Source organism: Panthera tigris, chromosome B4 (genome assembly GCF_018350195.1).
Source record: "Panthera tigris isolate Pti1 chromosome B4, P.tigris_Pti1_mat1.1, whole genome shotgun sequence".
Classification (NCBI taxonomy): domain Eukaryota; kingdom Metazoa; phylum Chordata; class Mammalia; order Carnivora; family Felidae; genus Panthera; species Panthera tigris.
Window position 1 is genome coordinate 133,605,858 of NC_056666.1, and position 23,666 is coordinate 133,629,523.

At 42.4% G+C, this 23,666-nt stretch overlaps 1 protein-coding gene across 3 annotated transcripts in view; it reads left to right on the forward strand.

Annotated features, from left to right (window-relative positions):
* The first annotated feature begins 312 nt into the window (after positions 1–312).
* MEI1 (meiotic double-stranded break formation protein 1) overlaps positions 313–23,666 on the forward strand; it is a 78,983-nt gene continuing 55,629 nt past the window's right edge. For all 3 annotated transcript variants that reach the window (XM_042993387.1, XM_042993389.1, XM_042993388.1), the window contains exons 1-11: positions 313–496; positions 3,538–3,661; positions 4,418–4,468; positions 6,313–6,386; positions 7,968–8,073; positions 8,613–8,816; positions 10,882–11,012; positions 16,780–16,894; positions 17,697–17,813; positions 19,014–19,113; positions 19,223–19,357. In XM_042993387.1, the coding sequence (XP_042849321.1) occupies positions 326–496; positions 3,538–3,661; positions 4,418–4,468; positions 6,313–6,386; positions 7,968–8,073; positions 8,613–8,816; positions 10,882–11,012; positions 16,780–16,894; positions 17,697–17,813; positions 19,014–19,113; positions 19,223–19,357 (1,328 nt within the window). In that variant the 5' untranslated portion in view covers positions 313–325. The remainder of the gene's footprint in view (positions 497–3,537; positions 3,662–4,417; positions 4,469–6,312; positions 6,387–7,967; positions 8,074–8,612; positions 8,817–10,881; positions 11,013–16,779; positions 16,895–17,696; positions 17,814–19,013; positions 19,114–19,222; positions 19,358–23,666) is intronic.

The following is a 23,666-nucleotide window of genomic DNA, read 5'->3' on the forward strand; positions in this document are numbered from 1 at the left end:
AGATGATTTCCTTTCCTTCCTCAAGGCTAATGACAGCTTCTTTTATAAATGCTTTTCAAACCACAGTGTGGTCAAGACGAATTCCTACGGGCTCAAAGAGCAAGTCGCTTTGGTCTCTGTCAGATACCGACCGTCCTCGTGTCCCCCACATGCCCTCAGCGCCCGTCCCTCGACGGAGATCGCGCCTTGGCGTCGCCCTGGGCTTGCGCAGCTGCGTTAGCCCCCACTTCGCCCTCCGGCGTCCGGGGGCGGGGTCTCTTTCAAGTGCGCTTGCGCACAAGCTGCGCGGGACCCCGTGCTGCTGCGGTGAAGTCCCAGCCGAGAGATGGCTGTGAGGGAGGCGGCGGCGGGCCCGCGGGGGCTCGGGAGGGACGAGGAGACCGCGCTGCTCTACGAGAGGGCCCATTACCGGCATGACCCGTGCTGGCTGCTGCCCGTGCCCCCGCGGCTCTGTCTGGCGTGCGTGCTGGAGCTGCTGCCGGAGCCCTGCGTATCGGTGCGAACTGGGCCCCCCCCCCGGCATTTCCCTCACCAAGCTGGGCCGCCCCTCGCCAGGCCAACTCCCTTGAACCTGACGCACCTTCCCTGGAACTAAACCGGGCCCACCCGCTTCGTTAAACCTACCCCCTAACCAGGCCTGCGCCCTCGCCAGGCCAGAGCGGCCTTCTTTGCTAGACTACCTCAGCCTCAGTTTACCCCGCCGGCTGCCCTGCTCCGAGCGGACTATCCCCTTTCCACACCAGCCCCTGCGCCTGGCCATGCGCCTCAGCTGGGCCTATCCCTGTCCCCACTGAGCCCCCTCCCCTCCAGGACTCGCTGGCACGCAGGCCCACCTCCCCTTCGCGTCTCAGCAGCTGCCCTGCCGCTTGTTGCCCCCGCCATTCCTCCAGGATCTTAACCTTGGCTCGACCCACGGGCCAGGTACACCCGTAGTAGGGGCCCCTCATTCCCTTCAGATTTCTTAGGGCGTCAGTGTGGAGGAGGGGGCTGCCTAGGTCTCTGTGATGGCAGCGAGACTGGAAGAAGTTACAGCCAGGCGGGGTGGGGTGAAGGGGAACCTTTCTTTTTTTTTTTTTTTTAAATTTTTTTAACGTTTATTTATTTTTGAGACAGAGAGAGACAGAGCATGAACGGGGGAGGGGCAGAGAGAGAGAGAGGGAGACACAGAATCAGAAGCAGGCTCCAGGCTCTGAGCCATCAGCCCAGAGCCGGACGTGGGGCTCGAACTCACGGACCGTGAGATCGTGACCTGAGCTGACCTGAGCTGACCTAAGTCTGACGCTTAACTGACTGAGCCACCCAGGCGGAGGGGAACCTTTCTAATAGCAGAGCTGGCTGAAAAATGGGCTGCCAGTTCTCTCAATGCCTACGCAACTTTGTAGGGAGTTTTTGGTCCATGGAGCCATCCAAGAAAAGTTTGGGAGATCACTTTTATCTCACATTCATGGGAGGGGAATTCATGCCTTGGGAGGAGGGGCTGGATCAATGGTTCTCAAAATTTTAAATCTCAGAATGTCTTTAAATTTTTTTTTCAACGTTTTTTATTTATTTTTGGGACAGAGAGAGACAGAGCATGAACGGGGGAGGGGCAGAGAGAGAGGGAGACACAGAATCGGAAACAGGCTCCAGGCTCTGAGCCATCAGCACAGAGCCTGACGCGGGGCTGGAACTCACGGACCGTGAGATCGTGACCTGGCTGAAGTCGGACGCTTAACCGACTGCGCCACCCAGGCGCCCCTCAGAATGTCTTTATACTTTAAAAAAGTGTTGAGGACCCCAAAAAGCTTTTATATGGGTTATATCCACTGATATTTACTGTGTTAGAAAAAGAAACCAATTCTTAAATATTAATTAAAAAATGGTAGTAAATCATTACGTATTAGCATAATTGGTTTTATTGCTGTAAAATATACATGATGTAAAGCCTACCATTTTAAGCATGCAGTTCTGTGGCATAAGTAATTTAAATAAAAATGATGATATTTTCTAAAAGAAAAAAAGATAATGAAAGGAATAGCTTTGTTTTACATTTTTATTTACATCTATTAAACAAGTCTCTTTAATGTCTAGCTTAATAGAAGTCAGCTGGATTCTCAAGTATTTTAGCATTTAATCGGTTGTATATTACCTGTCATGTAAACTTTGAAAAACTCCACTGTATACTTGTGAGAGAGTAAGAGTGAAAGAGACAAATTGCATTTTAGTATCAAAATAATTTTGATCTTTGAACCCTTTCAAAGTTTTGGGTACCCTCAGGGGTTCCCAGGCTACACTCTGAGAACCTCTGGGCTAGCTGATAACATTTGAGCTATCATTGAGGCCAGAAGTTCTGAGGCTGCCATTCTTGGACAGTGAGTCAGAGATACAGAGATAAATACGACAGTAGGGGAGAAAATGAGAATGCTAAAAACTGGGAATTTAGTAGACAGACATATTTGTGGTCAAGTGCTGTTGGGATAGGGAGGGAAATTGGGAAAAGGTTTTGAGAAGAGGATGCATTTGAATTAGGCTTGAGAAGATGGGTGAGCTTTGGACCAGAGGAGAAGTTGGGGGGAGGGTGCTTATACCAGCAGGGCTTATCCCATTAGCAAGGATGAGTTTGGGGAGGTAATCAGAGTGTTTGAAAGGAAACTGAGGGAGGTGAGATTGAAAAGCCAGGTTAAGATAAGTTCCAAGAGTTTGAATCCAGGCTGAAGAGCTTGGATTTAATCCAACAGGTGAAAGAAAGTCACTGAGATTTTTTGAGTAACTCATTTAGATTACTAGCTTAATGTATTATGTAGGAGGAATTGAGGGAAAACATGAGATTTGCAATAACAGGTTAGAGACAATAAGAGATGCAACTTCACTTTTTATTGAATGCACTTTTTTTTTTTAGCTTCATCTCTCATCAATTGAAAAAGTGTAATATAGTCAGTTGTACCCAAGTTCCTGCTCTATCCTCGGTGTATGCTCCCCTTCTTAACCTAACTTTTGCTACTGTCTTGAGCACTTTGCACAGCTACTACCCAGTTCCCTGTACAGGGAGATGAATTGAGTGTGAAGATTTATGTCCGAGTTGAATGGAAGGATGCATTTCTCTACCAGCCTCTTTGAGGCTCACGAAGGGTCTCCAGCATCACTCTCCTGAACTGTTAAGTAGAAAGGACGCTGACCTTAGACAAGACCTGTTTGGAGATAGATTTGAGTCCTTGGGAATGTCTTTGGGCCTCAATTTTCTCATCTGTAAAATGGTGACAATAATTTTTACTTGCTTCACTAAGTTGTTAGACAAAAGAGTGATTTGTTGTTAGACAAAAGAGCACTAAAGTGCTCTGTAAATATAGGGTAGTAGGAACCTTAGCTAATGTATAATCCTCTGTATAAACACATAGATTCCTGTGTGTAAATGTTACTACTTTCAGGGATTATGACCTTACCATAGTTTAGATGAACCTTCCAGTATCATCTTGTAATTGTATTTAGAAATTATAGTTGTTTGGGTTCAGAATGGCTGAGACTTGGTTGCTATTGAATATTTTCTTCATCTGCCCCAAGTTGGTGCGCAAGAAGCATGTGCTCTCCTGTTTCCAAGATGCTCTCTTGAGACATGCCTCCCTGGTCATGCAGCTTGTGGCTCAGGATCAGAGAATCTGTACCCACTTCATAAGCATGCTTTTCGGTGAGATTAAAAGGGAAATTTGGTATGCATTTTGCATGTATAGCATGTATATTTACTTTGGGGTCTTGGAGAAATGGTCTTGGAAAGATAATTTAGACTTTTTACGATGTAACAGTGTAACTTATTAGCAAATTGTTTTGTCGTAATGATGAAGAAATGGTCCCTTTTCTAAAACACATGATGCATCGTATGGTAACTAGCTTTACTACAGCCAAAAGTTTAGTAAAAGTGTGAATATGAATATGGGAAACGTGTGATCTTTCAGAGTCCACTCTGATCTTTGAAGAGGATCAGAGCCAGACTAGAGTCTGTTGACCTGGGTGTGACCCTGATTGAGATACTTTCCCTCTCCTGTGCCTGAGATGAATTAAAAGGTCCCTTCTTTTAATATAGTTATGATGTCCTATGGAAAGAGCCCTTTTCAGGGAGGAGGGGAGCTAACTCATATTGGATATTTTTTCTCTGCTAGTGGCTTTTCAGGCTTTTACCTGCCAAGTCAGTCCTTTAAGGGAGAAAGGATGATCCCCAAGGCTAAGGGAAGTCCTAGCAAAACAACTGGCAGGACAGGAATTTTACCCGAGGTCCGTTACAGATTCCAAAGCACTCAGTTTTTATGCTGGGCCACACTTGGTGTTGAGGATAGCATTTATCTGGGACATTGCTTAAAGCTACTTTTAGTCTAGAATTTACAATGTGCCTTTGTGAGTTTCTCTTTTAACTACTAACCATTCCCTTCTCTCCTCCCTCTACTCCAAGGGCTGTTATGTAATGTGGAAGATGGAAGTGTAATAGACCTCTGTATTGAAGGTAAGGTGAAACTATGTGTACCTGGCATTTGAAGCTGGGTATATTAGCTGGGTATATTGCAACTCTGGTTATTTGAGACCTTGATGAAATAAATGTTTCATTTTAGAGACAGATCAAGAAAACTCAATTAGTTGTCAATCATTGATTCTGCATTTTTTTCTCAGGCACCTCGTCTGTGCCAAGTACTGTATCAGACATTGGGGATACGTAGATGGATAAGACATGGTTCCTGCCCTTTAAGAGTTTACAATCTGGAGGAGGGATTGGATAGTAAATAATGAGAGCTGATAAGTACTGTTACAAAGGCAGCACAGACTGTTTTCATTACTTTCACATTGGTTAGTTGGAAGTTGTCTGCACACAGGTGATTGTTAAGGCTGCGGAAGTGTGTCTGTTTACCTATAAAGCACTGAAGGAGTGGGGCACCTGGCTGGCCCAGAAGGGCATGTGACTCTTGATCTTGGGGTGGTGAGTTTGAGCCCTGTGTTGGGTGTAGAGATTACTAAAATAAATAAACTTTAAAAGGCTCAAGGAGAAAGAACACAAGAGCACTGGGATAGGAGGACTCTTGCAGAAAGAGTAAGAATTGTATCAGTGAGGGTGTAGTCAGGCAACAGAAACCACATAAGTTATTTGAACAGGAAAAAACTTTAATATGAAGAATTATTGACTATTTAACTGAAGGCAAAAGAAAACACCGGGTTTTCACAGACGTAGGAATTTCAGAAAGCAGCTTCCACCCTCAGGGCTGAGGAAACAAAATGAGGTTGGAATTATTAAAACATAAGTTTTCTCTGAGGAGAGGATGCTGCTTGGCTGCTGCTGGGTCCATGACCATCCAACCGCACGCTTAGCAGCTGTGACAGATCATAAGTAAGCATGATTTGTGTATACCTCTGACCATCTATCAGTCTAGAATGTGGAAAAACAAATGTACCACTTGAAGTTCTGACCACTGGCAGGAATGGGGAGATTTCCCGTCACCATTATGCCACTCTTGAGTGGGGCTATAATCCTAAGGCTGTCCATTGCTGGTTGGTGCCAGCATAACTTGTAAACCTTCATCAGACCCCAAGAACTTAACTGAGGTGGTAGGCACTAGATAGAGACTGCAGAGCCAGAGAGGGAAGAAGGACTTGCTCCTTCCTCGCTGTTTCCTCTTTGTTGCCTGCCTTCTTCCTGTTTCTGTGACTGTTATCCCAGAATGCTTCTTTACCTTGGAAGTGCCAGAGTCTTCCTGCAGCAGCAGCTGAGTATAGTTTTGTAGCTTTTCCCAGACGTGCAGAGCCAGTCTCTTTTTCACTGCTCCTCAAACATACCAGCAGAAGCATCACAAACGATTGTATACAAGGATGAGTTTGGGGTTGAGAGGTAATAGAGGCAATTAAGGCAATTATTGGCAAAGGAACTCACCCATAATTCTATTTTCTAGTATATGAAGGAGCAATGGTGAGGCAGGAATAAAGTAGAGATAATATAAAATAATAGTTTTCAACCTTAGCTTCACAATAGACTTACATGGGTAACTTAAAAAACATCCAGATGCTTAGGCTCTTTCTTTAGAGATTATGATTTAATTGATCTAGAGTGGGAGTTGGGCATTAGTATTTTTTTTTTTAACTTCCTGGGTGATTCTGATGTGCAGCCAGATTGTGAACTACTGATATAAAACAACGAAGAAGCCAGAAATCCTTTGATTTGGATATGTACACTTAGTTTAATTGGGGAGATAGAAAAGACTATACTGGTAACGCAAGCAAATGACTTTGAGTAGAAGGGCTATGAAAGGTGAGGTGTGGGCCAGAGGTTGTCTTGTGGTTAGTAACACTACTGTGTCTGCTCAGTCCTTATCCAGCTTACAACTCAGCTGAAGTTAGAGCAGACCGTTCATTGCCTGCTGGATGAGTGCCACAAAGAGGTCAGTAAATAGCGGTGGGTTCTTGAGTACCCCTCAGAATCCTCAGATATCAGAGCTGGGCCCACACCTTTCTGGATCGGTGGGGAGATTGAAATACAGAGAGGGACAGGGACCTGTCTGAGGTCACTGAGTCAGTGGCAGAGCCAGAGCTAGGGCCTGCCTGGGTCTTCTGATCCTGCCCCAATACTGTTTGTATCTTCCCTCCTTCCCCTTTCCTCTCCCTCTGTGTGGTGAAGTCTCATCTTTCTGACATAATCATCCCATGGCTATTCTCTATATCCCCCTAAGTACAATACAGATTTCTTTGACCAACTTAGCAAGGAAATATATTTACTATGTCTTGGCTTAGTGTTTTTCTTTGGTTTGAATTGTATACAATATTTAATACTGAAGTCATTTGTTTTTGTCAGCATCTAAGGCAAGCACTGAGTGGATATATTTAACCTGCCTTCTTCACAGATAGTCACAGATACCATTCAATAAGGAGCTTTTGCATTGTGTTTAAGACTTAGGAATAATATCAGAATCACTTTTTATTTTATTTTTTTGCAAAAGGAAGACAAATGGGGCACCTGGGTGGCTCAGTCAGTTAATCAAGTTACTTGATTAACTTGATTCAGTTAATCAAGAGAATCTTGATTTCAGCTCAGGTCGTGATCTCAGGTTGAGCCCCCCATCAGGCTCTGTGCTGACAGCGTGGAGCCTGCTTGGGAATCTGTCTCCCTCTCTCTCTGCCCCTTTCCTACTAGTGCTCTCTGTCTCTGTCTCTCTGTCTCTCTCTCTAAATAAATGAATAAATAAACATTAAAAAAAAAGGAAGACAAATGTTCATCTTAACACCAAGAACATTTAATTATGAATTATACTAAATTGTCATACATTATAATTACTCTGCATATGATTAATATATCAGATTGAATTTATCATCATATATGTCAATACTTATTAATATGATTCCACTTAACCCTTTTGAGCACTTTCTATATGCTGGGCACTGTGTTAGGTGGTTTATGTGCAGTATCTCATTAAGTCCTCCTAACAACCCTATGAAATTGATACTATTATTATTTCCTACCAGAGGAGTTAAGAGTCTTACTTAAAGTGCTATAGCTGGTCAGTAGAAATGGTGAAATATATACTGTTGACTCTACTTGTAAGCCATCAAGCATAGGGTCTGATGAATAGAAGGCTCAGTAATGGCCATGGTAATGATAATAATAGTAATACTTTTTTTTTTTTTTTTTTTTTTGCACTAAGCCAGAATTCTGTCTTTATGATGTTCCCAACTTTCACTCTCCCAGTTTCTGGCTCTATAGAAGACAAAATATGCTAATGTTAATCCAGTTTAACAGTCATGTACTGAGCTAGGTACTGAGTACTCTGAGGAATCTGACTCAGTCCCTTTCCTCAAGGTCTTCCCAGTCCAATAGGGGAGATAGATACTTAGTTAAAGAAGCTGATTACTGGTTGTGGTGAGAGACACATACAATACAGGCTTTGTGTAAATAGGGCAAGATAAGTTTTGTTGGGAGATCTGTCCTGATCCTAATTCATACAGCGGAGCGTGTTCATTTTCTATAGCTGTGTAACATGCCCTCCATGCGAGACAGCCTGGCTACCCTGACCCTTCTCGGCAAGTTGGTGGATGCTATCCCTCCCCTGGCAGACAAGCTTGTAATGGAGCACAGTGAGTAACCTCTGGGGAAGAGATGCTACTACCCTTTTACCAGCTTTGATCACACTTTATATCACCATCTGGGTGGTCCACTCACTATACACACCTGGGAAGTTGTTACTTTCCTATTCTAGGCTTTCAGTTTCCCATCTGCAAAATGTACTCTATGTTGGCCAAGTTGAAAAAATTCTTGACCCTGGTCTTGAGTTATTTCACAAATTAAGTATCTACTTAATTAAGTTATGTTAACACAAATTAAGTATCTACTTATGGGCCTTCCTTTAGATGGAAGGAGGAATTAATTCTGGAATACAGAGTGCTTTTTTCTATCAATAAAATGCAAATAAATATCTCATAGAGGATTTACTCCAGGGTTAATCACTTCTTTAAACCTTGGTTTTCTCTTTTGATTAAGGGTCCAGAAGTTGTTTGTTATGGGAGATTATAAAGGATTACCACTATTACTACCCTACGGGGCACAATAGTTTGGAGTTTCATATAGCAGCTGACATTGTGAGGTTTCCCTGGCCCCTTGGTTGTTTTCTGGACAGGTAATCTGATGGAACATCTGTTGAGGGGTTTAGTATACCCCAATGAGGGGGTGCGAGCTTCTGTCTGTTACCTCTATGGGAAGCTGTACTCTTCACCAGTGGCTGCTGAGATGCTTTCAGGCCATTTCCGGGAGAAGCTGTGTCCTCTCTTCCTTTCCATCCTGGATGGCGCCCAGACAAAGGAGCTACAGATCAACTGTTTGGGTAAGATATAGGACTGGAGAGAAAAGAGAGAATGCTTTTGATGTTTTGCTTGAGGACCTGAGATATTGGCTCTCTAGTGGTAGGGAAGTTTGCCTCTTTGAAAAGGGTAGAAGCCATGGGTTTAGGACAGAAGACAGACAGGCTGGGGGTGCCTGGGTGACTCAGTCGGTTGAGGGCCCAGCTCTTGATTTTGGCTCAGGTCATAATCTCAGGGTCTCAGTGGGATTGAGCCCTGTATTGGGCTCTGTGCTGAGTATGGAGACTGCTCAAGATTTTCTCTCTCTCTCCCTCTGTCCCTTTACCCCTCACTCGTGTGCACGCACGCATTTTCTCTCTCTCTCTCTCTCTCTCTCTCTCTCTCAAAAAATCTTGAAAAAGAAAAGATGCACAGACTATGATAGATGCCTATCTAAGACCCTTGCCTTTGGGGGCACCTGGGTGACTCAGGATGTTAAGCATTCGACTCTTGATTTCAGCTAAGGTCATGATCTCATGGTTCATGGGTACGAGTGCTGAGTCTTCAGTGACTCTTCACTGACAACATGGAGCCTGCTTGGGATTCTCTGTCTCCATTTCTCTCTGCCCCTCCCCCAACTTGTGCGTACTCTCACTTCTAAAAAATTAAAAATAAAAAAAGAACCTTGCTTTTGCAAGGAGAAGAAGAAAGTGGGACAACAATTTTTCTGCCTCTGGTTTTTACTGCCTGCTCTGGTGTATCCTGTTTTTGCTGCCAAGTTAATCTTCACACTGCATAGCTTGCGTTTCCTGTTTCCTATTTGAAAAATCATCTCTGGCTCCCTCTGGCCTCCAGGTGATGTGCAGGTTTCCTACTTGTTATTTGAGGCTCCTTAGGAGCCCCCGTGTACCCTTTCAGCCTCTTCTGCTGTTTCCTTATGTAGGTACACAAGACCCTTGAAATGCTTCCGACTAAAGAGATTTAACATTTTTGAAAAAATTTATTTCATTTATTTTGAGAGAGAGAGAGACTGAGAGAACAGTCAGGGCAGGGGCAGAGAGAGAGGGAGAGAGAGAATACCAAATAGGCTCTGCGCTGTCAGCACAGAGCCCAATGTGGGGCTCGAACCTATACACTGTGAAATTATGACCTGAGCTGAAATCAAGATTCGGATGCTTAACCAACCAAGCCACCTAGGTGCCCCTCACATTTTTTAAAAATAAGCTCCACACCCAGCATGGAGCCCAACATGGGGCTTAAACTCACGACCTGAGATCAAGACCTGAGCTGAGATCAAGAGTTAGATGCCTAACTGACTGAGCCACCCAGGTGCCCCAGGAGCTTTCACATTTTGAACAGAGGTACTATGATTGGTAACTGGGTGAGGGCCTATTCCAAAGCAGGAGCTACAGGGAAAAGCATTGTCTATGGGTGACAACAGTTTCTTTTCACAGTTTGGGCCAAGAGCTCTGTTATAAACAGTCTGGCCATACATAGTGAGTGTTCATTTTGGGCCAGGCCCTGTGTCAGGCTCTGGGGTCATAAAGGTGATCAAACCCAAGCTCTATTCTGAGGGAGCTCATAGTCTAGTGTGGAAGAAGGATGTGGACAATTAAAGATTAGTGTGACAAGTGTTGTCCCAGAGGTTGCATACAAGAGCATAGGATTCTATTTAATATAATGTTAGAGGTCCTTGCCATAACAATGAGGCAAGAAAAAGAAATAAAAGACATTAAAATTAGGAAGGAAGAAGTAAAATGGTCTCTGCAAATGCTATCATCTTATATATAGAAAACCCTAAAAACTTCACCAAAAAACTGTTAAACCTAACAAATGAATTTAGTAAATAAATTAAAACAATCCCATTTATAATAGCATTAAAAATAACAAAATACTTATTGAGGAGGGCACCTTTTGGGATGAGCACTGGGTGTTGTATGGAAACCAATTTGACAATAAATTTTATATATTAAAAAAAAAATAACAAAATACTTAGGAATGTCTGTGGTGACATGATGAAATTTCTAGAGGATGTCTGAGGGGCTACCTTAGACATACTCTGGTGCCTATACTTCTCTCGCCTCACCTCCCAACCCTTTTGTTTTCTAGGTTGGCTGAGGCAACTGCTGAAGTACGATCTCTTTGTGTCTGTAATCATGAATGAATCTTCACTGGCGGAAAGTACGGAGGGTGTTGAGGGGCCACCAGGAAAGACCTCACTGCCTTTGGTGCTCAAAAAGGTGCTTGTCTTGTGATTTCTGGTCTCTAGGTTCAATAACAAGGGAACTGGTATGGCTCCTGGGCCTTGTATCACTCCTATCTAAGATTTCTAAGGTGTTTTCCTACTGGCTCAAACAATATGCTGTTAGAGTACTCAAAGTACAGTTGACCCTTGAACAACATGGGGGCTAGGGGCCCTGATTTCCCCTGCAGTTGAAAATTCACATAGAACTTTTGACTCCCCCCCAAATTTAACTATTAATAGTCTGTTGACCAGAACCCTTACCAATAACATAACCAGTCGATTAACACATATTCTGTATGTTATATGTATTATATTCTGTATTCTTAAAATAAGCTAGAGAAAGGAAAATGTTATTAAGAAATTCATAAGGAGGTGGCAGACAGCCTCTCCTTTGCTCTCCCTTGTGGTATATTTAATAAACTTCTATCTCCTTTGGAAAAAAAATTCCTAAGGAGGAGAAAATATTTGGAGTACTGTACTGTATTTATCGAAAAAAATCTGCATGTAAGTGGACCCGTGCAGTTCAAACCCACGTTGTTCAAGGTTCAACTGTAGGTTTTATTTCAGTTGTGAATATTTATATACACACCTCCCCCTTAACATCTCGGCTGGCTGATAATGGAGAATATATGCAGCAACAGAAAGTAAGCTATCTCAGGTGTTTTAGTGATAAAACTCAAGCTTCTTAGCTTGGTACCTAGAGTCCTCTTTCTCTGGATCCTCCTTATCCCTTTAGCCTTATTAACCTATCTCTTCCACCCCACAATCCAGTGCTCCAGCCATATGTAATTTCTCCCTGGCCCTGCATATGCTAGGACATTCTGTCTTTGTGCCTGTGCATCTGCACTTCTCCTTTGCCTTTAAAGCCTTTCCCCTCTCCTTTGTCTGTTGATCCTTCAAAGCCTATAGGGTTCCTTTGTCTTCTTGGCTCCTTTAGGCAGAATGTGCCCTGTGTCATGGCTTCACTATATTGTGGTTGATCTACTGGGAGCTTCTTTAGGGCAGGACCTGAGTCTGGCTGTATCTCTGTAGTGCTCAGCACAGTGCTTGGCAGAGCTACTTGCCCTCATCTGATAGTGGGGATATCATTGATTGACTAGACTGTAGGACTCCTTCTGCAGGAAAGAGGAGGGGCCCTGGTCAGAAGTGGAAAATGGACAGTTGGGGATAGAAAAGGCGGGTATTAAAAAGCCAGGGTAAACTGCTCCTCCTTATTTCCCTGGGATGCCTCTAGAAAGGTCCATGCAAGGCCCGTGAACTCTGAAGAGCAAGTTCTGTGTCTCTGAATCAGAAAATCTCAGATTGGGTTCTTTTCTGTGTTCATTTTTTTGCTGCCATCCTGAAGTCCATGGTAACATCTGGTTAGAACATTTGATCCCAGGCTCAGCAGGACACAAGGTCTGTGTCCTCACAGTGCACCAAGGCAGCATAATGGTGGCAGGGACAGAGATTAGACAACACTTCCCTAGGGAGAGAGATAGGAATCTTGACTTAGGGGCCCTGGCCTCCACTCGTATGTGGAGACTGTTCTTCTCTTGGCAACTTTGAATTATCAGTGTGTTATTTTACTACAGTAGCCAGCAAGGTTGGAACTAGGGTGAGATGAGTGAGATATTTGCCTTAGATGTAAAATAAGGGGGTGCTAAAAACCTCAGCAATCAGGATAGTGTTTTAATGCAATGTGTGTGTGTGTGTGTGTATTTTATTTTTTTAATTCTTTTTTATTCTTTTTTATTTTTTTAATTAATTAATTATTTATTTATTTTATTTTTTTATTTTTGTGTGTGTGTGTATATTTTAAATCTGAGAGAGTGTGAGCCCATGAGCAGGGGAGAGGGGCAGAAAAAGAGAAAATCTTAAGCAGGCTCTGTGCTCAGTGCAGAGCCCAATGTGTGGCTTAATCCCATGACCCTGGGATCATGACCTGAGCTGAAATCAGGAGTTGGATGCTCAACCGACTGAGCCACCCAGGCTCAGTTTTGTATATATTTATATATTAAAAAAAAAAAAATATATATATATATATAGGGTTGCCTGGGTGGCTCAGTCGGTTGAGTGTCCGACTTTGGCTCAGGTCATGATCTCTCGGTTTGTGAGTTTGAGCCCCGCATCAGGCTCTGTGCTGACAGCTCGGAGCCTGGAGCCTGCTTCGGATTCTGTGTCTTGTTCTTTCTCTGCCCCTCCTCTGCTCATGCTCTGTCTCTCTCTGTGTCTCAATAATAAATAAACATTAAAAAAATTTTTTTTAAATATATATATAATTAAAAATTTTTTAATGTTTTTTCATTTTTGAGAGAAGAGACAGAGAGCATTGAGTGGGAGAGAGGCAGACACAGAGAGAGACACAGAACTCAATGCAGGCTCCAGGCTCCTCGCTGTCAGCACAGAGTCCAAAGTGGGGCTAGAACTCACGAATGGTGAGATCATGACCTGAGCCGAAGTTGGTTGTTTAACCTTGACTGAGCCACCCAGGTGCCCTGTATGTATGTGTGTGTGTGTGTGTGTGTGTGTGTATATATATATATATATATTTTTTTTTTAAATGTATATTTATTTATTTTTTTGAGAGAGAGAGCATGAGCAGAGGAGGGGCAGAGAGAGAGGGAGAGAGAGGATCCGAAGCGGGCTCTGCACTGAGAGCAACAAGCCTGATATGGGGCTCAAACTCACAAACCATGAGATCATGGTCTGAGCTGAAGTCGGATACTCAACTGACTGAGCCACCCAGGTGCCCCTGCAATATTTTTTTAAAAATCAAAGTTAATGCAAAAAAAAAAAAAAGTTAATTCATAGTGAACAAAATACCAAAATTTTAAATAAAGATAAGATCAACATATATCCTTTTATCTCTGTTCTGGCATATTTGTCAGAGTCTAATGCTATTCCTTCCTGATTTTGGCTGGTAATCAACTTATTCCCCCTTAATTCAGATCCCTAGGAATATATTGTCAATGTTTGTGTCTCTTCTGTTGCAATGTTGATCCATTCATTTAGTCAAATATATACTGAGCACTAATATGAGGTGTTAGTTACTGTGTTAGGCACTGGGAATATCATGGTATGTAAACAGACAAGTTCCTTGCCTTTACATGGTCTCCTGGGGAAGGCAGATAATAAACAAGCAAATGAACAAGCAAAGTATTCTAGTTTTGCTATAAAGGAAACAAAGAGGAGATGAGATAGTAGTGAGGAAGGCCAGCTACAGGTTGAGTGGTAGGTAGGGCCTCTCTGAAGGGTTGACACTTGAGCTGATGCTTGAAGATTTAAAGTCAGCCAGTGATCAATTATACCTCAATGAGGCTGAAAATAAGTAAATTAAGTAAGTAAGTAAGCTAGTGATATGAAGAGTGGGCAGAAAAGTATGTCAGGCAGAGGGAACAGCAAATAAAGGCTAGAGGAAGAGAGATGCCCGATGTGTTCTAGGAGCAGATGGAGGCCAATGGGATGGATGGTGGGTGGAATGTGATGTGGCCCAAGATGAATTTACACTTGATCTTAGCCAAAAGGCCAAGAAGTGATAGCCTAAGATGAGTCTAGAGATTAAACAGGAAAAATCATGCTAGTCCTGATGGGTCATGGTAAATAATTAGGATCTTTTTAAAGACAGATGTTCATAATTAATTTTGTTTATGATGAAAAATAGGTTTGGAGTGTTTTCTTTCTCAACACAATAAGGAACATGCACTTTAAGCCAAGAATTGTTGTTTTTGCTTAGCAGTTAAATACCATTTTTCTTTTTTTTTTAAATTATTTATTTTTTAATGTTTTTTACCTTTGAGAGAGAGAGAGCGAGAGAGAGAGAGAGAGAGAGAGCATGAATGGGGAAGGGGCAGAGAGAGACACACACACACACACACACATAGAATCTGAAGCAGGCTCCAGGCTCTGAGCTGTCAGCTTTGAGATCATGACCTGAGCCGAAGTTGGACGCCTAACTGACTGAACTCCTAATATCATTAGGAACTCCCAGGTGCTCCTGAATATCATTTTTTTAAAGATAAGTTTTTTGTTTTTTGTTTTTTGTTTTTTTTTTACATTTTAACAGCTCTGAAATTGGGAGACATTTTACCATCAGTGCTGTGTTATAGCTTAATAATAGCTCTTTTACTCTTAGTGGTATATAAAATAATGGTTTACCTTACATCAGTAGCATTTTAAGATACATGTCATTTCCTATATAAAATAGAAGATAAAGATTAATGCTGTATAGAAACCCCTTTGCATACTAATAGAAAGGCTGGTCATGTGTCCATATTCAAGCCTGACATAACTGAGATGGGTTTAAGCTTGCAGTCCTCAGATGCCTCTCTACCAGATATGAATGTGACTTGGTCGTTTTCCTTTGCAACTCTAAAACCAGGCACACCCTCCTTTGTGGCTCATGATATATGTTCTACTCATCATTTTCCCCTAGAATTCCAGTTTCTCCTACACTTAAAATCTGGGAGCACCTGGCTGGCTTAGAGGAGCATGTGATCTTGATCTCGGGGTCTTGAGTTTGAGCCCCAGGTGGCATATAGAGACTACTTAATAAATAAAACTTAAAAGAAATATGTAGTTGCAATTAACCCTTTCCTTGATTTCTGAAAGTGCTATAGGACTTCTGATAGCTATGGTGTCCAGTAGGAGTTTGGAAATTCATTGAAATGCTTTTGAGTAGTGGAATAATCTGATCTAAAATTTGATGGAGGAGGCATCTCTGTTGTAGGAGGATGCCTAAATTTGGATGTGGCTGACATAAGTTTCTGCCTTACCTTTTCCACTTACTAGCTATGTGGCCTGGAATAAGTGACTTAACCTCCATGAGCTTTAATTCCTTCCTCTGTGTGTTGAGAGTCTCCAAGACCACCCCCAGGTTCAATGATTCACTAGGAGGGCTCACAGGATTCAGTAAATAGTCATACTCATGCCTCTTATTTATTACAGTGAAAGAATACAAAGCAAAATTGGCAAAGAGAAAAGCTGTGTGGTGTGAAATCTGGGGGACAACCAGGCACAAGCTTTTAAGAGTCCTCTCTCAGTGGAGTCAGACAAAGATGCACTTTATTCCTTCAGCAATCAACTGTGGCAACACATGTGATTTGTTGCCTGGCAGAGAAGCTTATTAGAGTCTCAGTGCCCAAGATTTTTATTGTGGACAGACTGATCATGTAGGCATCCTCTGCCTAGTACAACCAAAGTTGTACAGACTCCCAGGAGGAAAATCAAGTATTCAGCATAAACTACATTGTTTGTACAAATAGTTTAGTCACAGAGAGTCAATATTAACGGTTCAGGGAGTGGTAGGAGCCCTCCTAAAATCCAACTTCCCAAACCCAGTCAGTGTTCAACCTTATAGACAGGCCTTTCTAAGGATAACAGTCTCAGGCCTGCTATGTTGTTTCCTTTCAGCACACCCTGTAGAGTGAGGCTCATAGTAGAACTTTCCCCTGGTATGTTTCAGGCTTGTTGCAAGCATCAAAACCAGATGAGGGCTGTGAAAGTACTTCTGTTAATGAAGGCCCAAACCCTTCCTGGTGACAGTTTTAGTGTTCTTTGAGTGCCATTGTGTTCTTTTGTTCTGTTTCTCACCTACTGTTGTTCAGGCAGACTCCTTTCCATAATCTAGAATTGCTCTCCCTGAGTACCATCCTTGTGCCTGATGCCATCTGGTGCAGGAGGGATTCAGAGAGGAATTGGGCTCTTGCCCTCTGGCACTCAGGCTGCTACCCTCTACCTGTCAGTGGTGTGACTGCAGCACTTTTTGCTGCCTGTTTCTCCAGCTTCTCCTCTCTAGAGATGAGACTCTGCAGGTGGCTAGTGCCCACTGTATAACTGCGGTGCTGGTCCACTCTCCAGCGAAGCATGCCCCAGCCTTCATCCATGCCGACATCCCAGGTAGGGAGCTCCATCTAATCTCCTCTGAGGGCCCTGGGGTTCTGACTGGAGACCCTTGAGTCACACAGCGGTAACTGTGCTATTGGGGTTCTTTGATAATACATTCTGGAGGGATGGGCTGGTGACAGGCTCAGTTGTACAGGACAGACTCTAGGAAGTAGGCCTCATAAAGTGAATCCTCTTGCTACGGACCTCTTAGATGACCTTGAGCAATTTGTTACTGATCTTTGTCATTTATTTGACCATCTAGGAAAAAGCACCTAGTGTGAGGTGGTGGAAAGACCTGTGGACAGGAAGGCAAAGGGAACTAATGTTTCTTGAGGGCTTGTCATGACCAGGAAATATGCCCTGAGGTGCACTGTAAGTGCTGCCACATTCAGGTTCTCATCTTTGCTGTTTTATGGATAAGGAAATTGAGGATCAGAGAAGGGAAATGACTGGTGTAAATTTATAAGGCTAGTCACTGACAGAGAAGGGATATGAAATCAAGCCTCTCTGGCTTTAAAAACTTTTCTCTGCATCCTGCTATTACCCATCCTGAATTCCAGTCCCACCTCTACCACTAACAGTACCTCTCTCTGGGTCTCAGTTACCTCATCTTTTAAATAGATGAGGTTAGATCCTAACCCTGAGGTTATTTTCCAGGGTTATCTGTGAATTCATGATCATGTCTCATGGAGAGGGTGTGTAAAGAGATGAAGTAATAGGTGTGAGATGCTGAACGAATCCATAGCCCTAGCTTTAGTTAATGGATCGTGATCACGCAACGGTCATCCATTGTTTTCTCCCCTCTTCCGGCCAGAGTTCCTCTTTGAGCACCTTTCCTCTTCCAGCGAAGTGCTCGTCTGGTTCAGCTATAACTGCTTGATACTTCTGGCAGAAGAGCCCCTCTTCTTTTCCAAGTGCCACACGGTGTATGGTGAGTGATGGGAGTCCTCCACGAGCTCTGGGTAGGGTGGTCAGCACTTTGAAGTTGGGTAGTAGTGAAAATGATGGGGGGCTAGCCTATACCTTGGAGGGATGGCTGGGTCTGGTCATCTCTATTAGCCCAAACTCATTACCAGATTCCATACGGAAGCAATGATATCCAGACAGTTCCCCTCACGGATTGACAGAAGTATCTATGTTTGGCGAGAAAAAGGCACTCCTATTAGCTGCTGAATGAATTCCAATTGTACCTTAAGAACAACTTTACTCAGCCTTGGATTCAGTCCTTTTCTGTCCATCTAGTTATTAATCCCTAAGTTTTGCTGATTCAGCCTTTCAAGTTTTCTTGAAACTGTCCCTTCCTTTTCCTTCTTGGTGATACCTTCTTTGTCAGGGACTTTTTTTTTTTTTTTTTTAATGTGTATTTATTTTTGAGAGACAGAGAGACAGAGAACAAGTTGGGGAGGGGCAGAGAGAGAGGGAGATACAGAATCCGAAGCAGGCTCCAAGCTCTGAGCTGTCAGCACAGAGCCCGACCTGGGACTCGAACCTGTGAAATGTGAAATTATGACCTGAGCGGAAGTTAGACACTGAACCAACTGAGCCACCAGGCGCCCCTTGTCTGGGACTTTTTATATCCTGTCTGAATTTTTAGGCAGGGCACATTCAGTCATTCATTTTATATTCTGTGTTCCTGTTCTTTTCCAGGCACCAGGCTAGGACCTAGAGATTTAGGGATACATATAATGTGGTCCCTGTCCTCTGGAAGGGGAAAGAGATATAAACAAGTTGATTAGGGCTCTGCTAGAGGAAAATACAGGGGATATGGGAGCTCAGTGGAGGCCCACAGCTCTGCCTGAGGCCCACAGCTCTGACTTGACTTTTGAGAAAGAATAGGAGTGTGTCTAGTAGAAAAGGCACAACTTGGTCAGTAGACGTTCACTGAATACCTCGAGTACCAGGGCCTGTGCTATGGCTTGTGTTGGGTTTCAGGGAGACAGAGATGAATCAGATAAGGGCCTGCCCTCAAAGATCTCACAGTCCCATCCCATCAGTTCAACCTTGTCAGGGCCTCTCCATGAGGGGTCACCAGCAAAAATATGCTACCCAGAACCTCTTACTTCTCCTGGGCAGGCATTGAAGAAACTACCAACTACTGATCCTTGGCCTCTGCCATGTCATTTTGAAATAGGGATTGAGTCAGTGGTGAGGAGCCTACAGGGAAGCCTGCGGATGAACAACACAGAGCTACATAAGGAGGGCCTGCTGCTTTTTGCTGAGATCCTCACTCGGTGAGCAAAGTGATGTGAAATTGACCTGTAGGAGCCAGACTGGAGAAGGAAAGAAGGTGGAGTCAGTGATAGGCATTCACTTACTCATTGCTCATTTACCATTTCTTAGGCAGCCAGAGGAGATCAAACTGTTCACAAGCTCAACCATGTGTAGAGATGCTGGCCGTGCCCTCCAAGAGGCAGTAAATAGCCCTGTGCTGGAAGTGGCTGCTGAGGCAGTGAAGGCCATTTCTGCCTTTCTGAGGTGAGAGACCCAGGTGGGCTGAACTTTCTACCTCTGCATGTCCCGCAGGCCAGGTCAAGTCAGGGAAGCTTCTGGGAGGTACTTGTCCTTTGGGTCAGGGAATCAATCAATCCTTCCTTCCTTCCTTCCTTCCTTCCTTCCTTCCTTCCTTCCTATTTATTTATTTCAATAAAATATATATATATACATATATATATATTTTTTTCCAGGAATAGACTTTAGTGATTCATCACTTACATTTAACACCCAGTGCTCTTCCCAACCAATGTCCCCCTTAATGCCCCTGATCCCTTTAGCGCTTCCCCCTACCTAACACCCTACCAGCAACCTTCAGTTTGTTCTCTGTATTTAGGAGTCTGTTATGGTTTGTCTCCCTCTCTGTTTTTATATTATTTTTACTTCCCTTCCTATATATTCATCTATTATGTATCTTAAATCCCACATATGAGTGAAATCGTATGATATTTATCTTCTTCTGACTGACTTATTTCACTTAGCATAATACACTCTAGTTCCATCCACGTTGTTGCAAATGGCAAGATTTCATTTTTTTTCATCGCTGAGTAATATTCCATTAAATATATATACCACATCTTTTTTATCCATTCATCAGTTGATGGACATTTGGGCTCTTTCCATACTTTGGCTATTGTTGATAGTGCTGCTATAAACATTGGGGTGCATGTGCCCCTTCGAATCAGCATTTTTGTGTCCTTTGAATAATTATCTAGTAGTGCAGTTGCTGGGTTGTAGGATAGTTCTATTTTTAACTTTTTGAGGAACCTCCATACTTTTTTCCAGTGTGGCTGCACCAGTTTTCATTCCCACAAGCAGTGCAAAAGGGTTCCCCTTTCTCCGCATTCTCGCCAACATCTATTGTTGCCTGAGTTGTTAATTTTAACCATTCTGACAGGTGTGAGTTGGTATCTCATTGTAGTTTTGATTTGTATTTCCCTGATGATGGATGATGTTGACCATTTTTTCATGTGTCTGTTAGCCTTCTGGATGTCTTCTTTGGAAAAGTATCCATTCGTGTCTTTTGCCCATTTCACTAGTTTTTTTTTTTTTTTTTGGGTGTTGAGTTTGATAAGTTCTTTATCTTATATGTCATTTGCAAATATCTTCTCCCATTCCATCGGTTGCCTTTTAGTTTTGCTTATTGTTTCCTTTGCTGTGCAGAAGCTTTTTATCTTGATGAGGTCCCAATAGTTCACTTTTGCTTTCGTTTCCCTTGCCTCCGGAGACATGTCACTTTTGCTTTCGTTTCCCTTGCCTCTGGAGACATGTCAAGTAAGAAGTTGCTGTGGCCGAGGTCAGAGGTTGTTGCCTGTTCTGTCCTCTAGGATTTTGATGGCTTCCTGTCTTACATTTAGGTCTTTCACACATCTTGAGTTTATTTTGTGTATGGTGTAAGAAAGTGGTTCCAGGTTCATTCTTTTGCATGTTGCTGTCCAGTTTCCCAGCACCATTTGCTGAAGAGGCTTTTTTCCTTGGATATTCTTTCCTGCTTTGTCAAAGAGTAGTTGGCCATATGTTTGTGGGTCGATTTCTGGGTTCTCTATTCTGTTCCATTGATCTATGTGTCTGTTTTTGTGCCAGTACCATACTGTCTTGATGATTACAGCTTTGTAATATAACTTGAAGTCTGGAATTGTGATGCCTCCTGCTTTGGTTTTCTTTTTCAAGATTGCTTTGGCTATTCGGGGTCTTTTCTGGTTCCATACAAGTTTTAGGGTTGTTTTTTCTAGCTCTGTGAAGAATGCTGGTGTTATTTTGATAGGGATTGCATTGAATATGTAGATTGCTTTGGGTATTGTTGACATTTTAACAATATTTGTTCTTCCAATCCATGAGCATGGAATGTTTTTCCATTTTTTTGTGTGTCATCTTCAATTTCTTTAATAAGCTTTCTATAGTTTTTAGTATATATATTTTTCACCTCTTTGGTTAGGTTTATTCCTAGGTATTTTATGGTTTTTGGTGCAAGGGAAATTTTCATGAATTTTTTCTTTCCAGTACGTTATTTACTCTGTTCTCTCTTTCTGGAACTGCCATTCCAATGTTGGACATTCTGGATGGGTCCTTTAATTTTCTTTGTTTTCTGAAAGCTTTTCTTTTTTTTTTTTCATTATGCACTAGTTTCTGGGAAATTTTATTGACTTTATGTTTCTTGAAATTTTTTTTAATGTTTATTTTTGAAAAAGTGAGAGAAAGCGTGAGTGGGGGAGGAGCAGAGAGAGATGCACACACAGAATCTGAAGCAGGCTCCAGGCTCTAAGCTGTCAGCCCAGAGCCTGATGCAGGGCTCGAACTCACGAGCTGTGAGATCATGACCTGAGCTGAAGTCAGACACTCAACCGACTGAGCCACCCAGGTGCCCCAGTTGACTTTATCTTTCAGCCCTTCATTTGTGTGTTTTATTTCTGCTTTCATATTTAATTTGGAAGAGTTCTTTCCAATTCTCTGCATTTTTTTAAATTTTAAAAATGTTTATTTATTTATTTTGAGAGAAAGAGAACACATGAGTGGGGGAGGGTCAGAGAGAGAGGAAGAGAGAGAGAATCCCAAGCAGACTTTGTGCTGTCAGCACAGAGCCTGATGTGGTGTTTGGACCCACAAACCATGAGGTCATGATCTGAGCTGAAATCAAGATCAGATGCTTAACCAACTGAGCCACCCAGGTACCCCTTAATTTTTTTTTAAGTAAGCTCTATGCCCAATGTGGGGTTTGAACTCATGACCCTGAGATCAAGAATCGCATACTCCACTGAGCCAGCCAGACACCCCATCTGCATGTCTTTACATAGCATTTTATTCTATTTATTTCATGGATGTAATTTTTTAAAACTTTTAGTCAAGATTTTTCTCCTACTTCCTTTCTACTAATTGTTATTTTTGCCTAAAATGTTCTTCCCTAAAATCTTTGCATGAGTGGCTTCTTCCCATTATCATTCAGGTCGCATTCAGAGCATCCTTCCCTAACTAATCCATTAGGCTGTTATATAGCGCCTATCAAACACTTGATGTTCTTGTTTATTCTTTTGTTTTGTGTCTCTCCTCATTATAATAATAATCTCCAAAAGATCAGGGACCATGTCAGTTCTTTTACTACTATAAGCCTCATTTCTGGAAGATAGTGTATAAATGAAGGATGTCAAAATAGATGGTAAGACTAAGAGATCTTAGGGTCAGGATGGAAATTATAACTTAGAAAGATGCTGGATATCTTGAAAAAAAAGTAATGGAGGAAACTTGAATAAATTCTGTTTCCATGTTTTCCCTTCTAAAACTGTAACAAAGTAATATATTCAAATAGTAAAAAATAAAATATACAGGTATATAATGGAAAAGAACAGTCTCCTGTCCCCACTTCCTAAAGGAAACTAACTTTAATTCATTTTGGTTTTAATTCTGGTGATTATCTCCCTACATCTAAACAATATGCTTATAATGGTGCTACTTTGTCAATTTAGGACATTATTCATTGAATCACCAGTAAGAAAGACCAAGATTTAGTTCATGCTATTTTGTCTTCTCTACATTTCCTTGGCATTTTTGCCAACATAATATTTTATGTTTTCAAACCTTTAAATAGTATACTTAAAACTTGTATTTCTTGTTCCCTCAACTTGAAGAGCTTTGTCCTGACTCCCCACTTGGTTAGCCGAGTATATTAGCATACAACTTTTCCTTTCTCCTCTCCTCTCTACCTTCTACTTCTCAATGTCAGCCAGCTGTACCTTTAATTTTACATGGTAAAGGTTAATATTTATAGTCTCTTTGTGACTATATTGAAGTCTTTGTGATTTGACTCTAGGTTGGTTCTAAAAATGGAAGCAAAAAATAACATTTATATTACAATGACTTCAGTCTGTCTCTTTTCCCCCTTTGTCCTTTCCTGGATTTGAATCTCTAAATCTGGGGCATGAATCTCAGTGAGGGTGAGATGAGAAACCAATCGAGTAACAAAGGTACAGAATAAGAGCAGTGTCAATTAGAGGTGTTCATGCAGAACTGGAGGTCTCCCAGGAGGCTAGTGTTATAGGGGACTGGTAGCTCCTTTCAGGCAGGAGGTGGATGATGAGAGAAATTTAGATTTGTGGAAGGACCATGTGGGTGGGGAAGTATAGGGATTACTTAGGGTACAGTAGCTAGTCTAGCTAGCAGGTTGTGTGAAGGGAGTAGTGCGTGAAGAAGCTGGGAAAGCTGAGTAGGTCAGAACTGTGGAGAGTGCTAGGGAGGAGGCGGTTATTAATCCTAAGATGATTTTACTTTTCATGTTAGTTTCCTAGAAGGTTTACTGAGGTGT